Consider the following 21,233-nt stretch of genomic DNA (forward strand, 5'->3'; position numbering starts at 1 on the left):
GAGCCGAGATCGCGCCACTGCACTCCAGCCTGGGCAACAAGAGCGAAACTCTGTCTCAAAATAATAATAATAATAATAATAATAATAATAAATAAATAAATGGAATAATCAACAGAAGTAAAACATCAAGACAAGAATGACTGCAACCAAACAACACAGTCAACTCAAGGCAACACTGGTGGTAGCAAAGTGTTCTTTTTCCAGTTTGCAAATCCCAACTGTCTGTGTGTGTACATTCACAAATTTTGCAAGGTCCCCAGGCGTTGCCTCGGCAGTTAGATGTCTGAAAAGAATAACGAGTTTGAGTCCTTAAGAAACAATGTTAAGACACCAATTTGGATTCATAAAGAACACATTTTAGTAAGCTTTAATAATACAGGCTCTACTTTATTGATTGGCAAACAGCTCCTTGCTGTATGCAAAAATGAAAAATCTATGGAATCCTGCTATTTGCCTATAAAAATTGAAAAAAGGATTTTCTAGAATGTTGAGATCAGTTTGGAACCATCAGGAAGAGTCCTGGGGCTCACCAGTGGGTTTCGTACTTAGAGGAACATTGACCTAAAGCCAACATCATGGCTGGGACAGAGGCCACAGTGGACAAGAGATGTGCACTTAGGGAGACATTTCTATGAGGAACTGTGTGCAGACCCTATAAGAAACAGTAAGTACACCATTCTTGCTGAGTGCTTAGCCTATAGTCTCACAGTGGGGTTCTTAGCCAGGCCCCTGGAAAGTGCTGGGAGGGAGAGGGGAGGCTGTAAGGTCCCTTTGCCTGAAAGTCTCTGAGAATAGCCAGTCAACACTCCCAGATGCTTTGACCACTAACTTGCCTGAGGAAAGGAGGAGGGGCCAGGCCACCCTGACCAGCCTTTTCTGGATGGATAACTGCTTGATTACAGTTACGGTGAGTTCATCATCTTCATTGCTCCTTCACCTTTCCTGTCCTCCTCCACAAAAGTCTGCTGTGTAACAAGATGCGCTCTGCCAGCTCTACTCGTCTGGACTCTGGCTTTGCAATGAGCGGAAAAGAACATCCTCAGGTGGTGGTCATGAGTCCTCCTCTCGCTATTTTAAAAATGCACAGTGGTTAAGGGCTTGGGTACTGGAGGCAAAACAGACCTGGATTCAAATCCTAGTTCTGCCACTATGTGCCTTCTCTAAGCCTCAATCTCCCTATCTGTAAATTGGAGACACTATCTCAAAAACTAACAACTGGCTGCAAATGGTGGCTCATGCCTGTAATCTCTGCAGTTTGGGAGGCCGAGGCGGGTAAATCACCTGAGGTGAGGAGTTCGAGACCAGCCTGGCCAACATGGTGAAACCCCGTTTCTACTTAAAATACAAAAACTTAGCATGTGGTGGCACGTGCCTGTAGTCCCAGCTACTCAGGAGGATAAGGCAGGAGAATCACTTGAACCCGGGAGGCAGAGGTTGCAGTGAGCCGAGATTGTGCCACTGCACTTCAGCCTGGGCAACAGGAGCAAAACTCTGTCTCAAAAAAACAAAACGAAACAAAAACAAAAACAAAAAACCTAACAACTGATATAATGCAGGTAAAGTGCTCAGCATACAACTGGCAAAACAGTTTATTGCCAATACCCACAGCTGTTATTGCTGTCGTTAGTACCTTGTGATCTCCAGTGGGTGCTCTATACTCAGGTCCACCTCTCCTAGGAAATTTCCCCTAATTACAGAGTCAAATAACCTCTCCCAGTGACCAAGATTCCCCTTTTCTGAACTTCCACAGCCCTATCCCAACACTTAAACATGCACTTTTCTGTACTGTCATATAAATGTCTCATGCATACACCCCTTACTGGCCCCTGCCTCCCAACAACTAGCTTGTCAATTTCTTGGAGGCCTGGCTTTTGCACTATACAGTAATGACTCTGTATCACCTCTGTATCGCCATGGTCCTAGTCCCTATTATGCCTAGGTAGAAATAGTCTGCATATAGCATAAACACATGGTTGCTGGATGAACGCATATGTGAGGTGAACATGTAATTTTTTCAGTATGTACACACTCAGTATTTATGATGTAGGGAGAAAAGTGAATGAGAAATTATGTGATTGAGAGTTTCATTCCCCACATTGCGAGTGAATGCCTGTGCAGCCTTAGACTGGGTGTTTACAAAATGCAGCAACTGCCACCTGCCTCCCTACTAGGATTTAGTGAAGATGGATTAGGCTTTTAAGAAGCAGTGGGAAAACCCAACCAGCTCCTTGATGTTAAATAAAGATGAGCATCTGAGTTTTGATCGTAACAAATGGATCTCATTCTTTTTTAGTATTTCCCAGCTCCTATTCCACAAAATGAGGAACATAAAATAGGGTTCAGCGTTTTTAAATCTGATTTCCAGAGACAGAGATGCCACAATGTCCCCTAGTAAGTCATTCCAATGCAAGGAAGTTTCTGAAAAGGTGAATCTAAATTCCTTTTCTCACTTTATGCTCACTTTCCTTTGTCCACTGCCAAATGAGGCTGACAGTTGCTCTGATCGCCATTTACAATCATCTTCATTCTTAAACATTTTTATTTCACTCTGCTTTCCAGTGGTCGATGTAGACCAGAGGTGACCCTTCCCTCCCATTAATATTCACATCAATTCTTATTTTTTCATTCTTCCTCCTCTTCCCAATCTCCTGAACCTTAGGCCTCTGAGCATCACCCACATCAGCTGGCACCACCCAGTTCTACAGGAGTCACCCCAAGGAAAAGACACTATGAAGCTGGTTTAGCCACGGCCTAGTGCACAGGCACCATGATTAGAATCTGAAAGACCTATCCCTGTTTGCACCACTGACTCACTACAGGAGCTGGATCAAGTCTGGCTTAGTTTTTTTGTGAATCAGGGATCATTACTTCCATCGACACATCTGTTATAAGGAGTCGGCACCTTTACAACGGTCATTAAGGTGTGGTTAACATTAATGTCACTTATGAGTTTGGAAACATTTTGAATTACCAAGGGAAATGGTCCTGGATTAATTAAGGTGGTGAAATTTCAGAAGGCAGGAAAATACATACCTCAGGATAACAGGGCAGAGAAAACAAATGTGAAAATGGGACCAGAGGTTTTCAAATGTGTTTTAGCAGCAGAGACCTGTCCTCAAATGAAATCTTCAGTACACTCCCACACTCCCACCCCTAAACCACATAAAGTGGAGCTGCTCTGGCTGCAAGGCCGGGCAGTATAGGCATGGTATGGGGCCAGGGCCCACCATTCCTCCACCTCACCCATTTCTCTGCACTCCTAATGTGGTGGTCCCCACAGTGTCCACAGGAACCTCTAGGCTTCCAGGGGCCAGTATGAAAACCATGAGTGAAAGAGGGATGCAGAAAGTACCTGAACTCCCGTAGTACAGTGAGAGGGGATGACAGGTCAACCCTGGGGCCTTGTAGGGCCATATGGCCAACATATTTATATATCAATGGTCCCATTCATTGCTTTTGTCTTTCTAGTCTATCTACATGTTTCTTAGCCTTTATTTTTCATGCATATATATTTTATCATAGTTAATACATTTTTGCAATGCATCTCAATATATTTATGAAGTTGCTGTCTGGATATATACACAACAGCTATAACGTCTTACACCATGACAAATGTATTCAAAGGGTTTGGACTGACTTGTTATTTTTCCCCCGGATTCTGAAAGGTCCTATGGTATTTGATTGTGTTTTATACATGCTGGCTTATAGCAATCCAAATGAAAACTAAATATACTCTAAAATGTTCTCCAAGTTTAAGAGCCTAAAAATAGACCTTACTATAAGAAGGCTACATTTTTCCCTGAATAATGAAAAGTATTCTAAATACCACTTAAAAGACATTAAACATAGATGGTCTAATTAGTCCCTTTACTTCTAAAGGTACATTTCTTTGGGAGGGGGCAATTATAAGAAGTACTTTTCTAAGTGAGATTTCTGTGAACATTTAAATTATAAAACAGTTTGCTAACTTACAAAAATACTGCTTTGTGTACATTTGACTAAGGACTATTAAAATCTCCTAAATGCTCTATAGAGAAATACAACATATTTAAATTTCTATCAATTTGAAAAATTCAGGAAAGGAAAAAAAATCTGAAATCCAAACAATTGCAAGATATGATTTTTATAATTTTAAAGGCATATTTATAGCTTGAAAAGGAAAGACTGGTGAAATCTATGAAAATTAGGGAGGCAATTCTTTTCCTAGTTCAGGAAAATTATAGTTCTTAGAGAAGACAGTCAAAATTAGCTCTTGGTTGATATACATTCATTATGCTTAGGGTTTCTAAATACTCCCTCCCCTCTTTATTTCTGAAAAGAGAAAAACTTTCTTTTAGAATTTGGAGCATGGCTTTAATGGCCTAAGGTTCTAGGGTAGGGTATGCAAACTGCAGCCCAGGAGCTAGCTCCATCACACCGCCCGCTTTCCTCTGGCAGGAGCTAAGAACAATTTTTACAATTTTACAATGGTTGAGAAAAAATCAAAATCAAAAAAAGAGTATTTCTTGACATGTAAAAATCATATGAAATTCAAATTTCAGTGTCGATAAGTTAAGGTTTATTAGAACATAGCCACATCCATCCCATTGACATTTTATCTATGGCTGCTGTCCTGCCATGATGGCAGAATTTAGTTATTGTGACAGAGAGACTGGTCTGAAAGCCTAAAATGTTTACACAATTTGGCCCCTTAGAGAAGAATTTGCCAAACCTTGACCTAAGAGATGAAGCCCACCTTTGGACCCTTCTGTGTGTTCCTGAGGCAAGAGGTAGAGACGTACCTGGTTGAGATGGAGCAGGTATTTGTCAAGACACCAGAAACAGCAGTAGCAGCATCGGAACAGGTACCTGGACAATGCACCATTCTGCTGGATCAGGTTGAGAACAAAGGAACAGAGTCAAAATCAACAAAGGAAAGAAGACGAGCAGGCAGTTTCTGAGGAAACACAGTTTTTACTTATGCACCTGGGGAAACACTGGTGGCGTGGGAGGAGTTCTATTGTGTGCATGCTACTACTACTAATTATGCTTCTAGTATTACTGAGGAGCAACGTTGCTGTCTTGTGGACTTACGTGTTAGGGGTGCTATTAGGGAGGTTAGTCCATACTGAACAGCAAAACAAAACCAGGCCTTCTGGTTCCAGTAAAAAAAAAAAAAACCTCCCTTCCCCCTTCATCTGCCCTTAAGTGTCTGAAATGGTACACTTTGCTTTTTCAAACCAAAGTTTATATTCATGAAAAATTCACATCCCAGAAACAAAAAAACAAATAATACACTGTAGATACTAGTTATGTGCCCACATAAATAAAGAATCAAATTTAACTCTGGAGGAAATAAATCCTGTAGTGAGATTTTTTTCAGGACTAAAGTTCGAGGGATAAATTACTCCTTTGAAATATAACTTGAACTTGTGCATAGCTCAAGAATGAATACTTTAATGAACCTCTTGGGGGAAGGGTGCTTGGCGGCATCCTACCCACTCTCCAGAGTGAACACATCCCTGAAAACAATCCTGAAATAGCCCAGGATGAGGACCCCAGGAATAACTCAGCCTTATATGGACATTTTCTCATCCCAGTGTGAATTCAATTGGATGAAACTTGATCTGGACACTTTTCAGCCTGGCTGTGTTGGTGAATGAGCCTATTTAACTAGGGAAAATCACACAGTGCTGTGTGAAACATTTAAATCGCAGACGCAGTGCGGGGCAGTAAGGCTGCTGAGGAAGAAATTGTTTTTTAACCTAAGAAAGGACATATTTTCCCAACAGTGACATCACTAAAAGCAATTTTGGCCCTTGGTCCTTGTGGGATCTGGGAAGTGATAAATAACCTTTTAGACCTCAGTCAGAGAGACCTTGGGCCTTCCACTGACTTCTCTTTTAGATTTATGAAAGGCCGTTTCCCCAGAGAGTTTAAGATGCCTAGCTTTAGGAGGGAGAGCAAGCTCCCTGCTGCTCATTAATTTAAGATTATCTATTACCAATGCACACACACACATATCACAAATAGATTTAAAATAAAACGCTGTCCTGTTCTTCAAGAAATCCTGCAAGTTTCCTAAGATTGAAGGGTTGATTTCAAAATGCGGGAGCCAAAAGTAGCTAGTTTTGTCCTGGATATGGAAATGCCTCTTCAAGTCACCAAAATGTGGCCAAGCAAAATATTAATAGAAATACAAGAAAATATTCTACAATCAGGTGCAACTGCTTAGCACGCATTTCCAGATAAGGAAGCCAGATAATTTTATGTTATCCAATCAATTGCTTCTAATTGATAAACTAACTTTAAATCTTGGTTATAGATTTTAAAATATCAACAATTCAGATATCTTTTTAAAAAGTAAATGAAAACAATTCTAAAATACAATGTAAACCTACTGGTAAAATTTCCTGAATTTACTAAGGACACATAGCTATACTCAAAAGGTTGGAATCAGGTAAGTTTGTGAAACTGACCAAGTCATCAACTCTGAGGTGGTGATGGGGGAGAGATTAACATTGTGTGAGAACAGAAGAGTTGGGAAAAGTCCAATCTTCCCTTGTTTGGCAGGCCAGAAATACCATGAGAACAGCTGTTTTCCTAGTGTTCTGGTTTCCACTGGCATTCATAACCAAATGTGCATGGAAATAAAAACTAGGGAGGAGAAATCCCCCAGGCACAAAAGCCCTACAGTTTTCTGTCCTTTGAGCTAAGATGTAGGTCAGCTTGCCCATTTCTCACTCTCAAGCGCATGTGTGCACACGCAGGTACACACACATACACACTCTCATTCAAACCCTCTCCTTTTCTCCCTCCTCCTTCCTCACACACACCAGGAATTTCCCATGACTGTCTCTAGGAAACACAAAAGGCAGGCAATATTTTAGCATTAAAACAGAAATGAACAAATATTATTCCTATCTTATGGTGTATTTTTTTACTTAAAAAGGCAAGATAAATGTTCATAAAAAAACTTGTTTAAATTTCACCTTAAGAGTTCATCCCGTCTGTTCGGCATTTACATAAGAAGGAAAATCAGCTAACTCAGAACTACTCCCTCCCCACGCCATCTCCACCGAGTTGGAGAAAACCCAATAAACAAAACCATAAACAAAACAGAGACTCTGGGAAAATAAAAGGTTTGCTGGGAGAGGCGGGGGATGGGAGCTGAGGAGTGCAGGAGCTTTCTGCATGGCCGGCCGCTATCACAGGTCACATTTCTGTCCTGGGACCTGCTGTAGTTTTCCAGTAATTAAGTTTCTGGCAACCCAAACACGGAACGTGCTGTGTATCAGGAGGTAGCCTTACCTGTTCTTTCAGTGCGTTTTGCATGTACATGACAATGATTCTTGGAATCCTCACCACAGAGATTAGAAATGACCCTTTCACAACGGTTCCTTGATGGTAGAAGAAGAGAATTGAGAGAGACGAAAGGATGGGACGATCAGGAGGGTCATTTTTACTTCTGGAAATAGGGAAAAGGACAGCATTTTAAAAACACTTTTTATAAAGCAGTAAAAACTCTTTGGTTCCAATCATCTGTGGTACTAACAACTTAGAAAGTTGTGACATAATAAGCATTTAGTGAACTTTTTATACTCCTTGGTAGCTTTGGTTGTTTCTTGTATTAATTCGTTTTGGTGCCACTCAATGCTACAAATAAAACAGAAAAAATTTAAAAAAATTGATGAGTTAAAAAAGTTTCCCTCTTTATAATGCCAAGCCCATCCACCAACCCTTTAGGGTGCCTATTCATCTCATTTTCACTTTCAGAAATTTAATTGTAGCACAATCCCCAAGGTTTAAATTACACAGGAGTATACATAAATATTGCCAGCATTCACCTGGTGATTAAAAATCATCACCAAATCACATGACCAGGATCAGTGGCCAGAGAGGTAACAGTGAGCTCCCGCTTACAGGAAAGGGACAGAGAGCCCTGGGTGCTTGGCTCCTGCACAGCTCTAGGCTCCCCAAATCCTGCTGGTTTCTACTCTGCTCTTTAAAGGTCACTTCAGTGTGAATCATTTACGGGACTTGTCATGACGCAGCTCCCAAGAATGTGTACAAGTCAGTTTCACAGGCAGGGAAAAAAAAATGAGAAAGAACAGAATGGGCACAGCCATCACTCTCCCCTAAACCTGAAAGATAAAGGAGTGGGGGCTGATGCCACCCCACGGGTGACCCTCTGAATTCCCGCTGAAGCCAGTTCTAGAAAACAAGGCCTTTCTGAGAAGCAACTTCACAGATTCCAAGTGAAGCTTGGTTTCTTTATAATGGATTATTCTACAACTTGCTCTGGTTGCTAATAAGTCACTATGAATTAAGGTTTTGACAGCAGCCTAGGTTTTGAGAGAGGAAAAGGAAGGCAGCCAGAAATGTTTCAAGAGTTGGCAATGGCTGCATTTTGCTGTTAATCAAATCAGCCAGGAAGAAAAAGAGAACATGAAAGTAATATTGGGAGCTGAAAAACTGCAACCCAGTTGTCCCACAAAAAGAAGGATATGTGTTTCAACCCAGTATTATTTAAAGTAGGAAAAACCATGGAAGCTATTGCTAATAGGAATTCATTTAGATCTGATAAACTAGAAGAGTAGTGTAGGCCAGGAAAATCTGACACACTTTTTTTTCCCTTCCCTCATTTTTTTTTTTTTTTAAGGAAGAATGTTTACTTTTCCATTGAGGAGATTTATGTGCCTTAGAACTTATTATGGTGCTCAAGAGGGGAGGCAGGGAGAAGAGGACAACACCTGCTTTCCATCTGGCAGGGAAACGCATGATTCATAGGCCTCTGTGAATGGGGGCCTTGGGGTTAGCCCTCCAGGTATTAAAGTTTGGGGTTAGGCATCAGCTTTCTGAGGTTTCACTGTGATGGGGTTAACCACTTCAGGCAGAGGAGTACCTGCACTGCCTCAGCTTCCCTAGTCCATAACACATCCTGGTTATGGCTCTAGGCTCTGCCTGGCTTGGCTGGAAGAAGATGCAGAGGTTCCAGAAGCTGGGTTATCACGTGATGAGAGAGGGAGCTTAAAAAGGGGGCACTTTCAACCCAAGCCAGCTCATGGAGCCAGGAGTCACTCAATACCTGCCCTCAAAACTAGAAACAGTCCTACAGAAAAACAAGGCTAATGAAGTGGCGTGTCTCTGAGGCCCCCACCTTCTCTCAGACTCATTTTCACGTTCAAAGGTAACGTCATCCTACCACATCTCCCCTGCTGTGTGTGGGGCTAGTGCCTCCAGCTCTGTCTCCCTCACAACCAGCCAAACCTGCCTTCGGGAAGAGGATCTGACGCACCCAGTGATGCTAAACATAATACTTACCTCTGGACTTATTCATATTTTAAGAATTGACCTGGGGGACAACATTGCAGTGTTGAGCATATGGGGCAACCCAGCGATGAGTGTACTGGGAGGCTAGGGAGGGCTGGGCCCCCAGTCAGCCTTCCTCATCTCTCTCTAGATCTTCCCACTGGGCCACATCCACCCCAATTCTGTGGGTAGTGGCAATAAGGAAGACACAGGCAGTGTTAGAGGGTAAGGTGACTCTCGCATATGCCCATGAAGCCCAGCTTCCCCCTTCCTTTGGATGTGTGGCTGCTTTGAGTGCTAATGGTGCCTGGCTCCCAGAACAACGAAGCCAGGTTCCCAAAATACCACATCAATCCAAGCTGTGGGGCAAAGGGTTTAATGGTCCCATCCATCCAAGTCCTCTAACACCTTTGGGTCATGGTACAAAGTACTGTTTTGTAATTTCTAGTCCCATCAGACAACAGAGTGCATACAGCCAGGCAAGCCACCTCATGGTCCTAGAGACAAGCTTTAGCTCTAGTTAGATCCAGCCTCGTGCTCACTAAAACTTCTTCTGGCATTATGGAGAATCAATTTTGTGCTGAGGCTCCTGGACTAGGTGTGGGCTGCATGGGACAAATGGTCTCCAACGTAAAGCTGGTCCCAGCAAAGGACTGTGTGGTCCCCACAGAGACCATGTCCCTTCCCGTATTTCTTACAACAAAATCACTGCAAGATGGGGTTTGGGGGGCTGAGAAGGTTGTATGTTTCTTTCCTATTCTACAGAAAATGAAAATCGTCTTTATTAGAAAGAACAGGATTCTTTAGCTGGCCTGGGTAACTCTTGCTAGGTTAGGAAATTATCTGTCTCTACCTAAATTCCTTAGGCTCTGCTATGAATCCATTTCCTCTTCTCCCTCCGCAGATATACAGCAGCTGGAAACCATCTTTTGTATACTTGAAAACGATGATGAAGTCACACACCTCAAGTGTCCCTTCACCACCTTGAAGGGTTCTAGCTCCTTCCTATCACATCCCTAACACCACCTTTATGGCTCTCAGTTGATCCGTCTTCAAGCAAATGGTTGTAAAAAGTAAATTCTACAGATTGCCCATATCCTGGTACCCGATGGTCTTTGTATGAACTCTTCAGCCCTCGTAGTGCTTAAATGAACGACAAAGATGAATGGACCCTGGCTATATTTAATCCTCACCCTGAGTGCAGGCCAGAAAAGGATACGAAGAATTGTGAACTTTGAAGATAAGGAAAAACTTTGAGGTTTCAAAATTAGGCAGAAAATCAAAAAGGAAGCAGAGCTCTTTAATAAATGGAATAGTTGTGCTAAAAATAAATCATTGTGTTATAATTTTTTTTTAATCAAAGTGATATGTAAAGTATCTTACAAAGCCAAAAAGCACCGCTAGACTTAATAGGAAAAACAGCAGTTTTCTTCCCCCATTCATAATTCTCTCTCCCTAGAGATAATATATTAGTTGTTACTAAAGAACTCACTTCCACACCTCAAAATTACATGTTCTTACTGCTATTTCTTGGTTTTTCGGCTTCAGATATTGTCTACTGACTTTTCTACTATGAAAGATTCTGGTTTTATTTTCTTACATAGCCTAACTCCCCCAATCCCCTCACACTCATGTTGCCATTCTTCCAACGTAATTACATCAAAGCTTTTAGTTAATGCTTAGTGTTTGTTATTCAAACATAAATAATATGTGCTGTAAATAAGATTCACAACTGATCTAAGTAGCATATTCCAATTAGGTTCCCTTCCTGTATCACTTTTTTTTTCTGAAGTTAATTGTTTCACTTTTTTTTATTAGCTTGTATTTCCACGGGCCTCACCGAATGCTTCACCAACGTAATGCTTTTCTTAGCGTGTTTGAACACACCTGGTATTCCTTCAGTTCTGTTTTCTTTTCATGGTGACATCTCTCCTGGAGCCCATTGTCTACCTTGGACTGGACGCTTTCCACGCCTGCTGCACAGCTACCCTCCTGGGAATTCCTTGCTCTGCTCTGCTCAAGCCTGTTTTCTGAAACTCATGTTTTCCTCTCTGGCTTACACATGAGTTTCAGTGGGGAACATCCCTCCTAGAAAGGATGAGGGCAGGGAAATCTTGGGATTGCCTGTGCATGACTTTATTCTTCTTTACCCTTGACTGGTAGTAAGAATAAGTATACAACTCTATACTAGGTATAGACTGGCTATACAATTCTAGGTTGGAAATAATCTTTCACTAGACTTCTACAGCCTTCCTTCACTGTTTTTCTGGTTCAGAGTTGCTGGTGAAAGTCAGATCCTATTCTGGGGTCCTTGATCCTTTGCCTGTGATCTTTTTTCCCTCAGGAAGCTTCTGGGATCTTCTCTTTACTTGTGTCCTCCAGCCCTGGGAAATTTTCTTTGTTAATTTCCTCTCTTTCTTCTTTTCTTTGTTTTGTATTTCTGGAACTCATATTAGTCAGATAGTAGGTCTCCCAAATTTATTCTCTTTTAATCCTTTCTCTCTTATTTTGTGTCTCTTTGCCTTTTTATTCTACCTTCTGAAAGAGTGCTTCCACTTTATATTTTAATCCTTCAATAGAAAATGTTCACTTTTGTAATCATACTTTTAATTACTCAAGAGTCTTGTTTTCTCACTATGCCCTTCTTTTGTTGGTGGGAGGGGATCCTAGCAATGTATCTTTGTTCTCTCTGATAATATTATAGTTTGTCGTTTCCTTTTGCAGCCTGCATTGTCTCTGTCTTCCCTAAGCTCATTTTATTTGTTCATTTTGATCTCTTCTTTCACTTAGAGGCGTCCATCATGTTTAATAATCACTGGTAAACAGTTCAAATTGAAGAGTGAGGCTCTCCAGAATGACCTGGAAGCTCTGTGTGAGGCATGTTGCTTGTTGTCTGATGAGCTTCACTGTTTTGCTAGGAGTCAGGGAATCCATTTCATTGGGGGGCCCCATATGGCACTATCTGTAGGTCTTTACTTTGGGTTAGGCAGTTTCTCCACAAAAGCATCCTCTAACCTCTTCCTAGGGAATATCAAATGAGCTGCCAACATTCTGGGAGCTGAGCTGTGGAATGTGGGGTGCTGGTGTGTGTAGGGGGCCTCATTTCAGTGTTTAGGCTTTCACTTACTCCCCGTTTTCAGTACAGAGACTTGCCCCCAGCCTCAGCTGTACCTGATACCCCAAGTCCAGGCCCTCTCTGCTTTCTCTCTCTGGAGAACAAATTTTCCGGTCTTCAGCTGGTGTGGAATTTGAGGGTCTAACTATTCCTGAGGAAGGCCTTCAGCTAATCTTAGGAAATACTTTTTATACTTGATTTCCTGAGCCTCTCTGGGATTCTGTGGCTCACTTCAGGCTGCATCTTATTTGTCCTCCTCATGCATCCAACACTCACGGACAGGCTGCTTCTGCTTCTGCTGCTGCTTTCTCCAGCGGGCTTAGGGCACCGCTCCACCTCCCTCTCTTTGGCTCTCACCATTTGGTTGGTGTTTCTTATCTGCTGTCATTGCCTCTCTGTTTCTCACTGTCCTGGTGTGTTTGTGCCTGTTTCAATCTTTCATGATTTTTTGAGTGGCTGGAGAAAGGGAAGAGATTAGGAGATAAACCCATGTGCTTCACTGGAAGTCTAAATTAGAAGTCCTCATTGAAAATGCTTTGGTTTTGTTATTCTAAGATAACACAAAATTACCGTCAGGCAAATATTACCTGCTGGCAAATTTGGTTAGAATACTCTTTGCTCCCCTACCTGGGAGGAAGCAATACACACAACCCACCCCGGCTGCTTGGAGGTTCTCAATGCCAAGGGCAACAGCTCCTCTGTAAGTCCTCTGGAGTCTCTAATGATGGAGGCTCCAGAACTGCACCACTACATTAAAAACTCACAGTGCTGGCCGGGTGTGGTGGCTCACGCCTGTAATCCCTAGCACTTTGGGAGGCTGAGGCGGGTGGATCACGAGGTCAAGAGATCGAGACCATCCTGGCCAACATGGTGAAACCCCATCTCTGCTAAAAATACAAAAATTAGCCAGGCATGGTGGTGGGTGCCTGTAGTCCCAGCTACTCGGGAGGCTGAGGCAGGAGAATCACTTGAACCCAGGAGGCAGAGGTTGCAGTGAGCCAAGATCGTGCCATTGCACTCCAGCCTGGGCGACAGAGCAAGACTCCGTCTCAATAAACAAACAAACAAACAAACAAACAAACACCCCACAGTGCTCCTTATCATCAGGAGGAAACTGCTCAATGGCAGGAATCACCCCCTGGCAGACTGTCTCTCCCCATGAAGCTCATGTTCCTCTCTCATTTGGTCTGAGAGGCTGGAGGAGGATGAGCCATACGAAGAGTAAACTTCTCTTTCTGAGCCCAGTCCTGCCATTGCCCTGGCTGGGTTCCTCTGTCCTGCGGGCTCTCACTGCCCTGGGGTGAGTCACGCACACAGAAGAGGTAAAGCGTTCAGGGGTATGTGTGTTTGTGTGTGTCCTCAATTGCTTTCATGATGTGATAGGGATATAAGCAGAGAAGCGTGTAACTAATTCACTGGTTCTTAACTATAATATAAATTATATTTTGTAATTACATACAATTCCTTTAGGATTAATTTTTTTCCCCAAGTAAACGTTATCTGATTTTGCAGAGGACAAAGTGAGGCTCACAGAATTTACTGAAGTATATTCAAAATAGACCAGTAATTTTTTTGTCTGAAGTCAATTAGGATGGATATTCAGGCCGGGCGCGGTGGCTCACGCTTGTAATCCCAGGACTTTGGGAGGCCGAGGCGGGCGGATCACGAGGTCAGGAGATTGAGACCACAGTGAAACCCCGTCTCTACTAAAAATACAAAAAAATTAGCCGGGCGTGGTGGCGGGCGCCTGTAGTCCCAGCTACTCGGAGAGGCTGAGGAGAGGCGGACTTGCATGACGAGATTGCCCACTGCACTCACCTGGCGAAGACGACCTCTCAAAGGATGGATATTCATAGGGGAGTTCGACCCTTCCTTTTTTTAATATTAAAAGAATGGCAGCCGGGTGCGGTGGCTCACACCTGTAATCCCAGCACTTTGGGAGGCCGAGGCAGGCGGATCACAAGGTCAAGAGATCAAGACCATCCTGGCCAACATGGTGAAACCCTGTCTCTACTAAAAATACAAAAATTAGCCAAATGTGATGGCGCATGCCTTTAGTCCCAGCTACTTGGGAGGCTGAGGCAGGAGAATCGCTTGAACCCAGGATGCAGAGCTTGCAGTGAGCCAAGATCACGCCACTGCACTCCAGCCTGGATGACAGAGCAAGACTCCATCTCAAAAAAAAAAAAAAAAAAAGGCTATTCCATAGGCAGAGCAGCCCCTTTTTATCTTTCAAGTCTAAGCAATATGATCTCTTCTCTGTTTGGCTTCTTTCTAAATTTTCTAGCTTAAAGTAAAAAGGTTGGAAATGTGACAGATTTAGGGTGTAATATTTCTTCTCACCACCAAATGAGCATACAGCCCAAATTTTAGCTTAGTCTTTTATTCTTGCCAACTCCTTTTAAGGGGCTAGGTCAACATTCCCAAATATCTTTTGAGATATTAACATGAAGCACATAGATAAACCACACAGACAAACCAATAGAAAAAAAACACTGGACCTACCTGTTGAAATAACAAGTAACCACTGCCCCAGCTATAGTCATTTGCTGGCACGCAAGGATGAATTCACTAGTCCAGATGAGGCCAATTAAATGGTACGACCACATGTACCGAATGCCCGAAAGGGGCTTATATTCCACTTGGCCGCCTTCCATAACCTGGGCAGCTCCTAAAGTTTCAAACACAAACATGCTTTACACCAATGTTTTCCTAAGCATGAACCACGGTTCAACAAGCCATGTTTCTTTATGCTTGGCCTTTGGCATTACATAAAACAAATGCCAAAGTCAAGTACCCACCATAATTTAAAATATACAAAAATCAAAATCAAAAACACACATTTAACTTCTAAATAACACCAACGGTGATAATTACAGTGACCATTGGTAGGCAATTTCCAAGACACCTGACATATGCTATAATACTCATCCCACTTTGTGGATGTGAAAACTGAGGTTTAGAAGAGGCAAGTAGGCTGGGTGTGGTGGCTCATGCCTATAATCCCAGCACTTTGGGAGGCCGAGGCGGGCAGATCGCCTGAGGTCAGGAGTTCAAGAGCAGCCTGATCAACATGGTGAAAGTCCACCTCTACTAAAAATACAAAAATTAGCCAAGCATGGTGGCAGGCACCTGTAGTTCCAGCTATTCAGAAGGCTGAGACATGAGAATCTCTTGAACCTGGGAGGTGGGGGTTGCAGTGAGCCGAGATCACGCCACTGCACTCCAGCCTGGGTGACAGATGAAGATTCCAGTCTCCAAAAAAAAAAAAGAAGAGGCAAGTAACTTTTGTAAAGTCTCAGAGCTCAAAATTAGTAGAAGGAGAATATAAACCTGAACACGTGGGACTCTAAAAATCCGTAGTTTTCCTACCACACGACTTTGTGATACAAACCAAACTCGGCACGTTGATGAAACCACACAAAGCTTTTAGTATCACGTTATAGAATCCTACTTCACCAAAAATTTAAACTTTATAAAAGAGACAAGGGTCTTTGTTATCTCAGAAGGATCTATTTCAGATTTCATTTCAAAAGCAAACTCTCTTAGCACATTTAAAATGTCTACTGGGCCTCAGTGTTAAGCTTCCCAGGTTCAGATCCCAGCTTTACCCCTTTGTGGGTAACCCTGGACAAGTTATTTGGCTTCCTGGAGTTTTAGATTCCTTATCTGGAATATCTGGAGGAGTTTTAGATTCCTTATCTAGAATACCTATTTCCTGGTGGTATTTTGAGCACGGAGTGAGAGTACTTGGAAAGGACTTGGTATAGTGCCCAGCCCATAGACATATCGCGCCATAAGTGATCATGGTTTATTACTATCATTAAATTTCAGGAGCACAGTACTACTTTCAACTGAGGCCAGCAAGTTCGCCATAACAACTTTTTGCCATTCACGTGGCTATACCCTGCTTTCTTTTCTCTCCTCTAAAGAAGTCCTTGAATTAGCTCTGCTGGTAAATCCACTGGTAAATCCACTGGTAAATTCACTGGTAAATCCAAATCCCAGCCTTGTGGCTGCATATGATTTCTAGATCTTTTCCCACTATGGATTTTAAAACAACTACTACTGGGAAGAAGATGCGTGCTCTGGTCTTGGTGAAACCTGTAGCTTGAAGAACATTTAGAGATTGTTTCATATTTCCTGTCATAGCTATAAATTGACCTTAGGTTCGTCATTCAGGAGACCTTAGATATTCACAGTAGGGTCTGTGTGAAGGAAAGGGGAGGATATCCGTGCTGTAGATCAAAAACTGATTCCACTGACTAAGGCTGATCTTAATTCCCAAGCTCTATGTTCTGCTGAACAAGAGTTACATTGTAAGAAACAGTGGAGCAGCTTGATTTACAGAGAGGTTAATGTTTTATGAATGCTGGGCTCACTTTGGCTTAGAGGCAATCTCTGTTTTGGGTAAGGCATGGATAAATGCCTATGCTTTTCTAAAATGGGGTGATTCAGGGCATGCTTTAGGAAACATTCCCAATTCCAGAGGAGGTGGCCCCTCCCAAACAGAATGCCTGTTAGGTAGATGAGGTCAGTGGACTCTGAGAATCACTCTGGAATATGAGAAGTGCTCTGAGCCAGGGAAGAAGTACCTGCTCCTCCTACAAGGCCCAGCAGTATCAGCGACAGATTATGCTTTTGCAAAACTAGGTTTACAATATCACGAATAGTTTGCGGGCAGAGAACATTTCCACAGAACAGGAAGGATGATTTCTTCAGACAGACAAAGGTAAGTATGTCCTACAGGACCTGGACGCTAATGGGGGCCAGACTCTCCTCTCAGCTGCCCTGTGCTGTCAAGGGCACATATGCGCACACCTCCCAACCTGGCACAGCCAGCGGTGGGACCAGCTGAAATGATGAGTCAAGAGCTGCTTAGACATTATTTGGCATTCCCCCAAAGAATGGCATTTGGCATTCCCCAAAGAAGCAGAACCCGCAAGTTATTTTTGAGTGATCACTATTGTTTCTGAACATCCTTATCAAAGCCATCTTCTATTTGTTCCTGGGGCTGTTTAGGACTTTCCTTTAGGGCAGGGTTTCTCACCAACATTGTGGACCAGATCTTCGCTGGGGCTGGGGCACGCACTGAAGGGTGTTAGCAACATGCCTCGCCTCTCTACACAGATGCCAGGACGCTCTCCCTCCCGTCCCACAGCCATGACAACCCAAAAATGTGTTGCCAAATGCCATATCACGGGCAAAAAGTCACCTGGGGGGGGGGCACTTGAGAACCATTGCTTTAGACAAACGTTCAGGGGCGCTCTGGCTTCAGGGCGAAAGCTGGGAAACAAGTTGGATCTAGCTCGGAGTCTGCGGTTGCAGAGCCTGTGGGTAGGGCAGACGTGCTTAGGCACACATGACTGCCCCCTCCTGGATGACTGTGTCAATGCAGGCAAGATCCCCTCATCACATGACGGTTGCTTTGTCTCTATGGACTGGGCACTACAGCTACTATCATGGGTAGCTAATGGGTGTTAATGGGAAGTAGACTATGGGTAGATCCCAAGATATGACAGATCTCAGGGGATGGTGGTGGGAAGAGCACTGAATTGGGAGAAGGCTTGGTTCCAGGTTCAGCTTTGAAATGTGTGACAAGCAATGTGGGCCACAGCTCTCTGACGGTGAAGATGAGAGTAGGCAAGATGAACTTGGGACAGTGATTACTGGCTTGGGCTTGAGAGTCACACAGGCTGAGAGTCACATCTCTGCACTGTCCCCTGAGCAACCTCGGGCAAATAGTGGGACTTTTTTTGAAATCTGCTTCATCACTTGAAATCGGAGGACAGTAATACCTACTTCTCACACCCTTGGTGATCTTGTCCTGTCTTGTGGCTTCTAGTACAATACACATAGCTGTTATGAGTTAAGTATAATAAACAGGTAAGGCTCTTAGAATAGTAAGTGCAATAGGGTCAGCTACAGTGAGTGCCACACAAAGTTAGCTATAAATGAGATACAGGTAGATAGAATTCCAATTCTGAAATTAACTTACACATTTATTGAGCATCTACTCCATGCTGGTATTATGCTGGACCTCAGCTATTAGGGGGAACAATAAATGAAGCAAAAAAAGTCAGAGAGAGGATACCATCTGAGTTACTATCAGAAACTTACATGCTCCCATATTGGTCCATTCATTTCCCCTTCTTCTGCACAACTGTTTTATAAATTCCCCCTTCAACCTTCAAGAGCTTCCTTCCCATCCTCACTCTCAGCCAACGATCTTACCTCCTGTTTCACTGAGAAAACTGATGCAATCAGAAAACCTCTGCTAGTGCTGACCACCTCACAACTAACCTGCTATCAACACAGGTCCATAATCTGAGTCCTCTCCCAGAACATGATATTAATAAATGGCCCATGATCCTACGGCCACACTTCACCAGATCCCATTCTTTCTCACCTGTGTGAACATAACTCTTCAATAATTTTCACCCTTTTCATCAAAATCTTTCTATTGAATCATTCTCAACTATCTCCCATCTTTAAGAAAAATCTACTGTGGACTCTTTCCTCTTCCAGCTTCCTCCCCATTTCTGTTCCTTTTAACAGTGAAATTCCTCAAGATCGTCTATACTTACTCTTTCCAATTCTTTTCCTCCCATTTTCTCTTCACCTGCTCCAATCATGATCATTCAGTGGTCAATCCTCAGTTCTTCCTTTAGTGGCAGCACTTGCTACACTGGACCACGCACATCTCTGAAACCCTTCACCTGCATTCCAGGGCCCCACACTCCACCCTTTCTCCTTCGACCCACTGGTCACTCCGTTTCAGTCTTCTCTGTTTGTTCTCCCTCATCAGGGAGGCACTTTGGGCATCCTGAAGTGCCTCAAAGCACAGTCCTTGGATTTCTTCCCTTCTCTGTCTACATTCATTCTAATCTCATGGTTTTAAATACTATTAATATGTTCCCAAGTTCCTAAATGTGAATCCTAGCCAGGACCTCCTCCACTAACTTCAGACTCAGATAGCTAACTGGCTACTTGACATCTCCATCTGGTGGTCTAAAAGACATCTCAATTAAAGCAACTAAAAATTAATTTCTGATCTACCCCTAAAATGCTATACTCAAATTCTTGCCCCATATATCAGTTTATGGCAAAGTTATCTTCCAGTTGCTCAGGCCAAAATCCCTCAGAGTCCTCTCCAATTCCTCTTTCTTTCATGTAACCAGAAAATCCAATTTGCTCTACCTTCAAAATAGATGCAGAATCCAATATGTCACACCACTTCCACCATTATGCCCTATTCCAAGCCACCATCCTATTCTTACTGAATCACTGCTATTAAAATGTAGTCAGGTCAAGTTTTTATTCTGCTTAAAATCCTGCAAAGACTTCTTCCCAATTCAGGTTAGAAGCCAAAGTTCCTACAGAGGCCAGAAAGGCCCCAGGATCTGGCTGTGTGCACCCTGACTTCCCTCTGAACCAAGCTCTCCCTTGCCCACTCCACTCTCGCTGAATAGGCTTCCCTTGCTGTGCCCTAGAACTCCAGCCTCTTGCCAGCCCCTGTGCCTGGGATGGTTCCTCTTGCTTTAGATGGTCTTATGGCTCTGCGCTCACCTACTTCAAATCTTTCTGCATCATCACCTTCTCAGTGAGGCACCCCCGATCGCCAAATTTAAAATGACACCCTGCCCCCTCATGCATTTCCTATTTGTCCTTTCTGCTTAATTTCTCTCCATGCCACTTATCAACTTTTAAAGTACTATAACATTGACTGACTTATTTTATTTAAGGCCTGTCTCCTTCTACCCTCCAAATTGGAAGAAAAGCTGTATCTCCAGCATTTTTAATAGGGTCTGACACACAGTAAATATTCAATAAATATTTGTTGATTGAATGAATGGATATATCTTCCTCAAGTAATATATTCTATTAAAGAGATTTGGAGACAATTTTCTAGAGATCTTCCTTGAGAGCATCAAAATAATCTGAAAGATATTCATAGTGCAGTTAGCTGTAAGTCTGGATATTATTAGCAAGCCTTAAAGCATTTCAAAAGACTAAGGTGATATAATGATTGTTATAGATGGCAGTTCCTTATGGAAGGCAGTCCAGCTGGTTGGGATAATTCCCCAAGGGAAGCAGGCCTAATTTGGAGGGGTTCTACTTTCTAGCACATTCTGTGCACTTGGCTTTGTCCAGCAAACTGGCCCAAGGGTCCTGCCAGCCCCAGCCTGCTGACATTCATCCTGCCTGTGTCTCCCACTGGCTTCAGCTTCTGCTCTAACAGCATGAGGATTAGGAAAAAAGAGAGGAAAGTCTCAGTGACAGGCAGCCTGCAATATATGAGTTCTTCATGTATCCATCTCATTTCACAACCATGACACTGATGTGATGTTATCCCCTGGGTCAGCACCCCTAACTGAATCCATTCAGGTATGGGACTGAGCTAAGAGACACAGAAAGAAAAAGGCATGGTCCTGGCCCTCATGTGTTCTTCCTCTTGTGGGATGACAATACATCTTGCTTTATTGTTCATAGCATTTATCACTAAGGGATGCATATTTCCTTATTCACTGCCTCTCTGCCCACCCACTAGAATGTCAGGCCTGGAGAGCAGAACTGCTGTCTTGTTCACTGCTGTATCTCAAGTACCCAGGGCATGTAGTGTGACTCCAGGGCTGAAGGGCAGGCATGAGATAAATCGTTGTTGAAAGAATGAAGAATATAAAATATGCAAGGAAAAAAATGGAGGAGAAATATCTAAGTATGGCTGAGAAATTTATAGATTTTCCAAGAAGAATAATACTCAAGCCAATCTTGAAGAATGACTAGTTTGGGGAAGCTGTTTAGGGGGATTGTTGGGGTGAGAGTT

The 21,233-nt window shown here is 42.9% G+C and overlaps 1 protein-coding gene across 6 annotated transcripts in view; it reads right to left on the bottom strand.

Annotated features, from left to right (window-relative positions):
* Positions 1-21,233, bottom strand: part of SLC44A3 (solute carrier family 44 member 3) — an 80,917-nt gene that overhangs the window by 23,914 nt on the left and 35,770 nt on the right. For 4 of the 6 annotated variants that reach the window (XM_032155310.2, XM_058439849.1, XM_058439847.1 and 1 more), the window contains 3 exons: positions 14,912-15,077; positions 7,291-7,447; positions 4,782-4,868 (listed from right to left, as the gene is read on the bottom strand). In XM_032155310.2, the coding sequence (XP_032011201.2) occupies positions 4,782-4,868; positions 7,291-7,447; positions 14,912-15,077 (410 nt within the window). The remainder of the gene's footprint in view (positions 1-4,781; positions 4,869-7,290; positions 7,448-14,911; positions 15,078-21,233) is intronic. The other 2 variants (XM_058439848.1, XM_032155311.2) reach the window with 1 other exon arrangement.

This window comes from Hylobates moloch, unplaced genomic scaffold (genome assembly GCF_009828535.3).
Source record: "Hylobates moloch isolate HMO894 unplaced genomic scaffold, HMol_V3 SCAFFOLD_5, whole genome shotgun sequence".
Classification (NCBI taxonomy): domain Eukaryota; kingdom Metazoa; phylum Chordata; class Mammalia; order Primates; family Hylobatidae; genus Hylobates; species Hylobates moloch.